Source organism: Fopius arisanus, unplaced genomic scaffold (assembly GCF_000806365.1).
Source record: "Fopius arisanus strain USDA-PBARC FA_bdor unplaced genomic scaffold, ASM80636v1 scaffold00003, whole genome shotgun sequence".
Taxonomy (NCBI): Eukaryota; Metazoa; Arthropoda; class Insecta; order Hymenoptera; family Braconidae; genus Fopius; species Fopius arisanus.
Window position 1 is genome coordinate 2,512,104 of NW_011887742.1, and position 11,179 is coordinate 2,523,282.

The 11,179-nt window shown below is 39.4% G+C and overlaps 1 protein-coding gene across 1 annotated transcript in view; it reads left to right on the forward strand.

Annotated features, from left to right (window-relative positions):
• Positions 1 to 10,638, forward strand: part of lilli (lilliputian) — a 60,313-nt gene extending 49,675 nt beyond the window's left edge. The window contains exons 8-17 of the mRNA XM_011311603.1: positions 2,499 to 2,553; positions 2,694 to 2,743; positions 2,824 to 4,709; positions 4,788 to 4,993; positions 5,298 to 5,434; positions 5,628 to 5,822; positions 5,912 to 5,989; positions 6,081 to 6,177; positions 6,301 to 6,592; positions 6,710 to 10,638. Of these exons, the coding sequence (XP_011309905.1) occupies positions 2,499 to 2,553; positions 2,694 to 2,743; positions 2,824 to 4,709; positions 4,788 to 4,993; positions 5,298 to 5,434; positions 5,628 to 5,822; positions 5,912 to 5,989; positions 6,081 to 6,177; positions 6,301 to 6,592; positions 6,710 to 6,819 (3,106 nt within the window). The 3' untranslated portion in view covers positions 6,820 to 10,638. The remainder of the gene's footprint in view (positions 1 to 2,498; positions 2,554 to 2,693; positions 2,744 to 2,823; positions 4,710 to 4,787; positions 4,994 to 5,297; positions 5,435 to 5,627; positions 5,823 to 5,911; positions 5,990 to 6,080; positions 6,178 to 6,300; positions 6,593 to 6,709) is intronic.
• The last annotated feature ends 541 nt before the right edge of the window (positions 10,639 to 11,179 follow it).

An 11,179-nucleotide genomic window follows, 5' to 3' on the forward strand; every position in this document is an offset into this window, starting at 1 on the left:
GGTGGGGGGAAGGGGGGTAAAAATCGTAGGAGCTGTGGGGGAAACAAAAGGGAAGAGCAGAGAGAGACCGATGAGCACGATGATGCTGTAGAGGAGGGGACAAGGGGTAGTCGAGCTGGAAAACTAGTATGAACACTTGGAAGTTGCCGAGTTATTCACAAGTTGTTTGAGCTCTCCCCTGGAATTCACTTGTTAATAACCTCGTGAGGAGTTACGGACGCTTAAACGACTCAACAATTCCTTGAATCTATTAGTATTGTTATCGCTGCGATTGGGGATAATTGAAGAACATATGCGTTTTGAGTGCGATTATTCATTATTGTTCTGTTGGGGTTTTGCCCGTTTTTTAAACTTCATATGAACAAAAAAATAAATAAAATAATAATCCGTGTTCATTGTGGAAAAGAGTTTTCTCCTTCTGTTTCACCCAAATGGCGCTATTCTTCTCCGAAATATTGATGATTAAAGTGAATTTGCGCATCTTGCCACAGCAATGTTGAAACACGATAGATAGAAGATATTAACGGGGGCGAGGGTGAGGGTACGCTGTGCTAGTGATGGTGCTGAGAGGATAGTTGAGGGAAATGAGGGAATGGTTGAAAAAGGCAGAACAGGGGATGAAACACTCGAGTGTATCGATTGCGAAGGTTTCAGCCTGCACTGGTGAAATGGGAAGGCAAAATAAAAAACATGAGATGGAGGGGGTTAAAAGAGTTTCTCTGTTGCTACCACCGACGGTGAATGTCATCGACGCCAGTCGGCGCAACGGGGAGAACGGGTCGTCGACCCAGGCTTCTCTTCTTGCGCTACCAAAAATCTATTCTATTCCTTTAACCCTTGACTCTATCAATTCCCATTGAATTCACGCTCAACTCAATACTTGTAGCCGAATTATATTTTCTTAAAAAAGAATTTTCAATAATGCGCCACATTCAATAATTGCCAGCAGTGGAGTAAATTCCTTGAATTATGACCTCTTTACCTTGATCCATTTCAATTACAAATTCATACATTATTTTTTACTTGGACACTTATAAAAAATTATAAAAGACTCGTAAAAATAATGAAGATGGCAAGCAAACCAGCAAGAAGGTTTGCCGGAAGCAAAAGCTCGTTACACGCGCGTCCCCAACTTCCACATGTACCTGAATCCTGTTAACTCCGTCATATAGCATATACACGATTTACCGAGTAAATCGTCAAATAGGGAGCCAGTTTTCATGTTCATAAAACACAAACGATACTAAACACCGCTAATAATATATTAGCAGTGCATTATAAAATATTGTAATTTGATATATTAGAGGCTGATGGAGAAGGTGCTTTTCCACCGTTTATTGTAGTCTGATGGATAATTCTAGAGTAAATACCGAAAGACACCTGATTTGAGAAATGATCAACGGGGACTGGGGTGAGAAATGTGAAGAGCACTCTGTCGACAGAGTCGATGAATGTTGCGATTAGCTCACCAGATCTCTGGGCTTTTAAATCCTCAAGCTCAATTTCTCTTTCTCCCTTTTTACTCACTCGGTCTCTTTCACTCTAGCATTTACTCCCCTCTTCGTTTACTTTGAATGCTGCAGTTGGGATCCTTATCTTGAAAATGGAAGGCTCGTAAAACCAACGAGTTATCACTTGGCGCTGCCAACACTGGCAATACTGGGGACGTAAAAATAATATGTTTTTATAATGAGAATGCGAATACTCCTCGGTTCATAAATGAAACTTTCAGGCTTATTTTTGGTTATTACCATATTGCACAATACTGCAACCTTACCAATATTTTTACGAGAAAATAAAAAATTTGCTAATTAATTCAAGTACATAATAGTGGGAAAGAAACAAATCATTTGCAAAGAAAATTTTCAATTTTCTGGTATTAGTATGAGTGGATTGGCATTGAAAGATGAAAAAAAAATTGATCGATTGAATGAAGTTGAAGTTGAAGTTGAAAAGGAAAAAATCTGATACTATTGGTGTAATATAGTAGTGCAGTATAGTATAGTTGATGAGAAGAATTTGCACAGTTACAGATCCTCGACATTTGTGATTTGCCGCAGTGACAAGTGAACGAGCCCACAAAACGGGTAAACCTCGTGGTACGAGGTGTAGAGGAAAGAGAAAAGAGAAAGAGAATGCATTAGTGTGGAGTGAGGTAGCGAATGTTCGGACGGTTGGGTAGTAGACGGGGGTAGGACAGGAACACACTGAGGCACATACCCGGGGTCGATGTCCGCTGTCCTCTCTTTGCCTTCTACATATATTGTACCCACACTTACGCTTCTTCCCAGGGTATATACGTTTTAACTCCGGACTCGCGATGCCACTGAGTACTCTCCAGCTCTCTCACAAATTATTACTCCTCTTTTTTTTTTTTTCTCATAAATTAACTTGCGCTCCGTTGCACCATCGATGATCATATTGACCGTGTTTACCCCGTAATTGATACTCACCCCCTCTAATTGAACAACTAATCATTGTTATTTTCCTAATTCTAGTGATCTGGCACGTGACCTGAGCCTCTCCGAGGACAGCGATGATGATGGCCTCAAGGTGAGAATTCTCATTTTTTTTTTCAATTCAATTATTTTATCTGTTGAAACTCCAACAATCACATGTTTACACATATTTACACATGTTGTTAAAAAATTGTCCTCAATGAGATAATGAGCGTGTTTAATTTATCACAGCAGGGCACGCCATCAAGGTTGCAAAGGTCCAGATCTCCAGGCCCAACTATCGAGTAAGTTTGCTACAGGGTTAAAATAGTTAATTAGGAGATCATATCCTTGAGTAACATTAATAAAATTAATCGACTTTCAGTTTGTCGTCAGCATTACTTCCCCCACTGATGCCACCAGCGCCTCTGCCGTTGGCTCCACCATCCCCAATGGAAATGTCTCCTCTGGGTCCTCTGTCGCCCCCTCGTCCACTGTCGCCCCCGCGTGCAACACCCCCTAAGCAATTATCACCGGAGCGTCTGCTCTCGCCTATAGTCTCGTCCCCTCGAAAACACTCGAGTCCAGGGATCCTTCGACCCCCGAGTCCCATAGGTCAGGCACCCCAGAGCTCTGGCTCAGCCTCATCGAGCTCAGATACTGGCTCAGAATCGGGAACAGATAGTAGTGATGACTCGGAGGACGAGAGTGCAGGGGGACAGGCACAAGCCAAAGGCCCTAGTACACCTCCACCAACATCACCTAGAGCTTCACTCGACGAGCCCCCAGTTGAGGAGTCCAAACCTCGTTGGAATCTCAGCAGCTTTATGTATCCCCCCAAGGCTGTCCAGTCCGATCGAATCGAGAACAAACTCTCCCAGGATGCCACCAGGCGTGATAGCTCCCCCGAAGAAGTTCAGGCTCATGGCAACAATTGGCAGATGGACGAAACCATTAAAAAAACGAGAAGCTCTACACTAGCTGCTCTCAGTGACAGCGATCATACTTCTGACACGGATAAGAAAAAAGTAGAGGATGAAGAGCCACGAGTCGTCCTACCTGACAAACCCAAACCCCCCGATGTACGGAAGCGTGGTAGACCAAGAAAGTCAGTTAAGGAGTCCGTCAAGAGTCCCAAGAGCCACAGAGCGCTATCTGAAGAGGCCAAGACCACCTCAAAGCGTAACAGGCAGCGCAGCGTCAGCAGCCCTAAGAAGAAACCAGTGGCCAAAGCCACTGTTCACAGTAGTGATGACGAGGCCAGCGATCTCAGATCGAGTGATTCGGAATGTGAACGTCGAATTGAACGTCCAGCCTCGATACCGGAGAAGCGTAAATCCCGGCTGAGTCTGTCTTCGAGTGAAGACGAGAAATCAACGAGAAAGCACAGTGCCTCTGAAGACGAGTCCGACTGGAGACGAATTCCTACCAAGCGTTCCAAGTTGATGGACTCACCAAAGAAACAAGAGAAGAAGAAGAGTCCAACAAAGGCTAAGCCGAGACGACCACGATCGCGGGTGACAAACACCTCTGGCTGTGCCAGTGATTCAGACAGTGAGTCTGAAACAGCCCACAGGAACAACAGGCAGATAGCGAGGGTGCCACCAAGACCTCGAGTTCCCCCGACAAGAGCCACATCCCTCGATAATTCGGACAGTGACAACAGCTCAGCACCAAAACTCCAGGAGGAAGACGGTGGTAACGTCCAGGACAAAAAGAAGAGCGACACGCTAAGGAAGCTCTTCTCCACAGCGAAAGGTGGAGCCAAGGGCGGTGGTAAGGGTGGAAAAGGTGGAAAGGGGGGTGGCAAGTGTGGTATTTACGTTGAAGAGTACACAGGCTCGGCAAACACACCAACGGGCAGTGAAAGCCCGTACAAGAGGCCTTCGTCACAAGCTTCCGCACCAACAAATTTTCCATGCCTCACTTATAGCAATGGCATTCCGAGCTTAATGTGCAAAATCGACTTGACTAGGATTCCTCACATACCGCAGGCGTCGAGGGGTCAGGAAATTAGAGAGAGAACTGAGCTGTCTGATACCAGGCCAATATCGAGACAATCTAGTGGTAAAAATGAACGTCCATCGACACCTGAGGAGGGAGAAATCATCGATACAGTGTCTCCAACTGACTACAGGACTCACGGTGATAATGAGATTGATGATAAAGTTAAACGTACTGCTAAAAGTGATAATGATAAAAATAGAGCCGGCCCAAGTGGCAGTGGCAGTAGCATTGGCAGTGGCAGTGGCATTGGCAGTGGCATTGGCAGTGGCAGTGGCAGTGGCAGTGGTAGTGGCAGTGGCAGTGGCATTGGCAGTGGAAATGCCAGTGGCAGCGGCAGTGGAGGTGGTAGTGGCAATGCAAGTGGTACCAGTGGTGCTAGTGGATTTAATGGTAATGCACCCAAACGAAAACGTAATCCAAGTTGTAGTTCCAGTGTTAGTGTTTGTTCGGTTGAGTCAAAAGTTAAGGGAGAGCACAAGGAGAAGAAGAAACGGAAAAAGAAACATGGAGACAAGGATGGGGCCATCAAGAGGCCACCTCCACGACAGGTAATAAGCCAATAATTTTATTATTGACTCAGCCCAATATATAAAATATAGCCTTTTGCATTTTTAAATATTCTCCCATTTGATAAATACATGAAGACATTATTGAATGATTATCATATTGTACGTGTAATTTTTATTAATTCAAAGAGAAGTTGTGCGTTGAACAATAGTTACCCTCAAACTTTGCGCAGAGATAATAAAGTCTTATCGCAAACTCAAACTTTCCTCCAACATCGTCCAATCTTACTGGATGTAAGGGCAAAGTTGTGGTTGTTGCTAAATTCCTCAATTATGTTTAAACCAGAATGATGCACAACCAACTAATCACGAGCGGGAAGACAAGCCTGATGTTCATCTGCTGCCACCACCGGCAGCGCCACCCCAGAGGGTATTCTTCTCCTACTTCAATCCTCTCAATGAAGTTCAAGAGGACCAGGTTCGGTGAGTACACGATAAAAATGTTTCTACCGTTAGAAAGTTAATTGGAACTTCTATCAAGCTTCATGCTTGAGTCTTCCAAATGGAAAAACAACTTGAGCCACGAAATCAAGTGTTCATTGAAAATATGATAATAAAATGTTAAGAGAGCGAAAAAATGTTTTAAATAAAAAAAAATAAATAAATAAATTGTCAGGGACCAAAATCAGTACCTGACAGAAGCAAAGAGGTTAAAGCACAGTGCAGACCAAGAGTGCGAATTAACAGCCCAGGGCATGTTGTACTTGGAGGCAGTTCTGTACTTCCTTTTAACGGGCCATGCAATGGAGTCTGATCCCGTAACCGACAGGGCCTCCTTCACCATGTATAAGGACACACTCAGCCTCATCAAGTGAGTCTCTCTCAACATTTATACCCCCCTAATGAATGCACTCCCCAACATATAGATTTTTTTTCAACATTGCTTCTTTAACAATTCAGGTACATCTCTTCGAAATTCAAGAGTCAACAGAACAATTCACCCGAGAGTAGTATTCACAACAAGTTGGCTATCTTGAGGTAAGCCAGGAGCTAGGAGGATTAAGAGGGGTGAACAGCCTCTCTCCAGTAGTTGAAACATAATAATTAATTATTTGTCTGCTTTCCCCAGTTTATGGTGCCAGTCCCTTATTTACTTGAAACTCTTCAAAATGAGAAAAAACGAAACCAAAGAGATTCAGAAGATCGTTGGTGATTATCATCAAAAGGTGAGCTGCTCATTAATTTCATGAAAATGTATTGACGTGGGTGGGAGATTTCCGCCCCACCATCGGTTTCACGATGTGGATTTTGATATTTAACAAGTGCGCATTTCATTTGGTGTTTCACAGCCAACACAACCAACTGTTGTACAGCCTGAGGGTCAGGGCACCCCCTCACTCTCGCCCACCCCATCACCAGCAGGCTCAGTTGGTTCAGTTGGTAGTCAGAGCTCGGGTTACAGCAGTGGTGAATTAGCAAATCGTGGCGCTGCTACTGGACAACCACCAGCAGCAATGTACGTCAGTGTTCCCTTAAATGTTCATTCGGCCATGCAGAAATTGACACATCAGTTTTCATTACTCATGAGTTGTCACGATCTCTGGGATCAGGCTAATGCTCTTGTCACTGATAAGCATCGAGGTGAGTACAGCCTACAATTCTATATCTATTTGAATATTAAGTTGAAAATTATCGCCAATACTCTTTTTGCCTAATCATGAAAATTCATTAAGCCCCGAATATTCTCATTGTTTGCAGAATTTTTTGTCGAATTGGACGAGAAATTGGGTCCTCTAACTCTCAAGAGCTCACTGCGAGATCTGGTGCGTTACGTACAAGCTGGAATAAAGAAATTACGAGCCCTCTGACCCCAGTGGCACAGTCCCAGGCCGCCCACTCCCAACTACATAACGGCGCTCCCTCACAACATGACAACCTATCCCACAATGTACACGTAGCCATCGTCACGTCTATCAACTCGTTGCAAGGCCAATAATTCATTCACCGAGATTTTATTGGGTGGTAGGGACGCCAACAAAGCCGGCACATATTCATCAAATTCAACATTTGAAAATGGGCAAAAATAACTTGAGTTAATCCTAAAGGATTTATTCAATGCCAGGCTGGTATTCCACTGAAGAAATAATCGAGAGCACGTTACTTCGTGTTACTCAAAAATTTTTAATGAAATAAAAAGTGCATGAGACTGCAACGTTATCAAGTTATCATAATTCGACATGATTGATCGGTAGGCCTCGATATTCTTTCCCTACCCACTCCAAACACCCAAAATCACATGTTCTGCTTTTGTAAAAAAAAAAATGTGCGTAGATACACAAATAATAAACCAGTGGTGCTGTTGATAAAGAGTTCACGGAAACAACAAAATATTTTTCACAAACAATATTTATCTCATAGAAGAGGGTATTCTATTCTCAATAAAAAAAAAAATCGTCAGATCTGATAAAACACTTGTGTCTCACAAATTTTCAAATTAGATACACATTTTCTTTCTTTTTTTTGGCCTTTGATTATAGGTGCGAGAAAAAAAATCATTTGTCAGGGACTGTGACGACTTCTCAACATTGACTAGAGAATGTTTTCTTTTATGAAGTAATTTGCTCTGTGAATAGCATTTTTTTCTCTCAGTGTACCTGATATCAATTATACGCGCTGAGCAGCATCACATAGTTTATTTATATGTAGGCGAATTATATATTAAAAAGAAATCCGATAGATCTAATATTAAACGTAAAATTGAATGAATTAAAAATATTAATCTGTATATGAGTGCTCTTGCCCTCGGGGTTATTTGCGTGCGTGGCAGGGGGAGGGGAGGAAATCATTGAGGGATCATTCAATTTACCGCGCAATGCCTACCGACTGTACATTAAAATACGAAAAACCGCGGATGGAACAATTTTTGTAGATAAGATTAAACAAATCAGTAATGAGAATAATTTAATTATTAAATTATCAAAAATACAAAATAAAAAATGAAAAAAAAAAATCAATACATATTCTTTACATTATCTAGTTCATATTGGGGAAACTAGAGGTTTTAGTAAAATGATGGAACATTAATGCGAGGGGAGTAATGGTAAATAATTGAAAATGAAAACAAGTAAGAAGTAAGTTGCTCATGTGTATATTTTTGTAAATAGGTATTGTGAGTGCCGCCGCCTTGAGGGAAGAGTTCTCCGAAAATTGTCATTAACTTGCAATTAAAAGAGTCTCTTGTCCGCCCCAAATTTTTGCTACCATATGTCTTACCGAAATGAAAGAAATAAATCAATTAAGAGATGAAAAAACGTTTTAAAATTATACCAGATTGTTATCTGGCGCAGAATCATAAAACCAGTCCACCGAATGCTATTTTTTTCTCCCTTTTTTTTTCGAGATTTATTTTGTAATTTCTCTCAGCCACGAGGAAAAAATATCGATTACTTCCTTCCTTGCTTGTTTTCGCTCATTGTCTCAACGATGTATCAAAATTTTTTCGTGAAAATCTCTAGGAATTGGTTTTTTTTTTATTTTTATTTTTTTTTTAGAAAGTTGCCAACTAGGATGACGTGAAAGTTGTGGCTGCAGATGTGATTTTCAATAATTAGTGGCACGGTAAGATCAGCAATTAAACTGAAGATAATTTTTTCGTATGCGGCAATGACTCGAGAGTGGGCTCCACTGGCCCTAAACGTTCTCCATGTGGTCCAATGGTTCACGGGGCACAATTTTCTATTGCAACTGTGGAACAATGTCGAATATAATGAGAAACCAATCCATGAAACAAAATTAACAAATTCTCCATATTTTAGAAAAGTATTTTAAATCATAAAGGACTTATCAAATTATTAGAGGATATATCAGGCCCTCGTACCACTCGAGTCACTTCCATATCACGAAGATCATCACTAGAAGTGATTAAACATATAAAATATAAATTTCATGTGGGTTGCGATGTTATTCATATTATTAAACGACAAATTCCGATCGTGGTTGAGAGAACAGAGGAAATTAATGAAAAGTTTAATAAATTTGTATTTAATATTTGATAAATAAGCAGCAGGAACTACAAAAGAGAGGATTTTGATCGGAGTGAGTCGATAAATTTCCTTAATCAAATGACTGCTGTTTATTTTGTTGAATGACTATGTTCTCTTGGAGCCTTTACCCATTACATCATAAATGTAATATATTTATACATAGAATATATGTACAGATGAAAGAGAAAGGGAACCTTACATTATTATCATATTATATTACATTACTATTCGTATGATTGCTATATTATTTTATTATATTCGTACCGAACTACTATACATACATGTCTATTTCCGATAAATGTGTCACTGGGACTAAAATCGTTTCTCTCCTTACGTTCGTTCCAAAAAGTTGACTAATAGTTGAATCAGCTATTCTTTCGTCTCTACTGTCGTAAACGAGTCTATCCAATTTCCATTGATCAAATTCACTAGCAAAGTCATAAAGCGAGATAAGTCGAACTTTCCACTTTTGTTAAATATCCATTGATATAATTAAGGCAAAATAGTAAATACGACCAATGTCACTTTATCACATAGCTGATGAATCAATTGGCCTTTTCGTTAATTCTCGTCAATTGGTGCTCAATACTGAATTAATACGATTTTCTTCCCCCTTGAGCAGGAATTCTATTAGTCTTCATATTATTTTCTCCATTTCTGGGCTTCATAGAAACAAGTCATCACATTAATTGCACGCAATTGTTTTAATTCAATGAATGAGTAAATTATTGATCGGCCATACGGACAAAATTAGCACACAACACATTAATTAGAGGTTAAATGGTGAATTGTTTTTTGGCAAGTAAGGAATTAAATGTGAATTCAGTTGCAACACAAATGAAAAATTGATGAATGTGAGAACGTACAGGTGATGAATGAAGGATTGAGAGAATAAGAGAGGTAGGGGAGTGAAGGGCAACCACCGCACCAAGGAATGACCAAACTCACTCATTGAGACAAATGAAGAAGAATCGAAAAAAAAACCCACTTAACTACTCGCTTTTTATTTATTTTATTATCATTAGTTATTCATAATAATTATTATATTTATTGGTGTGAAGGCTGGATCACGAGTTCAACGGCTGAGCCACCTCTATGACGCAGTAAAACAATAAATTTGTTATTGGAATTATTTCAATTGTTGCATAAAATATTGTTTCCATTTCTTGATGGAGAGATGATCGATGAGGGACGAGCGAAATCGTTGGGCATGACTGATTGTTTTCAATTTTTATCCAACAACAAATCAAATGATATTTCAATTAAGATGAAATTGTACATGAAATTATCACTCGAATTTTTATGTATAATAATAGTTAAATGGATGTTACTTTAGTTGATTTAATACTGTGTACAACGATTCTGCTTGTCTTCTAATGGAATTATAATTTCCTTGATTAATTAATTTATGATTTATACAAGTTGGCATTTCTTTTCTAATCGGCTGAAGCAACTCATTGATTATTCAATATGAAGTTAAACAAACTAACAAATGGCACATTTATTTTTACAACAGTGAAATAAGTGTGTTGCGTTTTAAATGAGAATTGCTTGGGGAAAAAAAAACTGTGCAGCTTGCCTCAATGACAAATTAAAATAGATAAAGTTTTTAAACAAAAAAAAAAAATGTAACAACCGTGACAATATACATGTAAGATATTTCGCGAGATATTTTGTGAAGTTGAAGAAATGTCAAGAAACAAGGGAAAAAAGGGGCTTTTTTACCTATTTTATAGTAATCTCAGCTAAAAAGTGCATTGAGAGGGATGGAGAGAGCCTTTATAATGAAAAAAAATAATGATAAAAAGAAAATGTTTGTAAATGCAATTAAAAGTTAGAAAAATCGTTAAATACGGTTATGGGGATGGTTCACTCTAAACGTGTACTCTATAAATAATTATTTGGTTCTTTATACATATTTTTTGTCTTTTTCGTTCATCATAAGATTTTATTATTTCAATGTTCCTTCTTTGTCGTTTATTGTTTTAAGTTTGCCAACTTAGACTTGCAATTTTGATTATTGAAAATGAAGCAAAACGAGTGAAGGGATTACCTTATAATTATTGTGTGTATGATAATTGTAAAAACAAAGAACAAACAAAATCGTATTTACTATATGCTATTCATTTCCCGGGGCATTCGATTGTCCTCCAAATGAACATATTGTTTAAAATAAAATTGAATG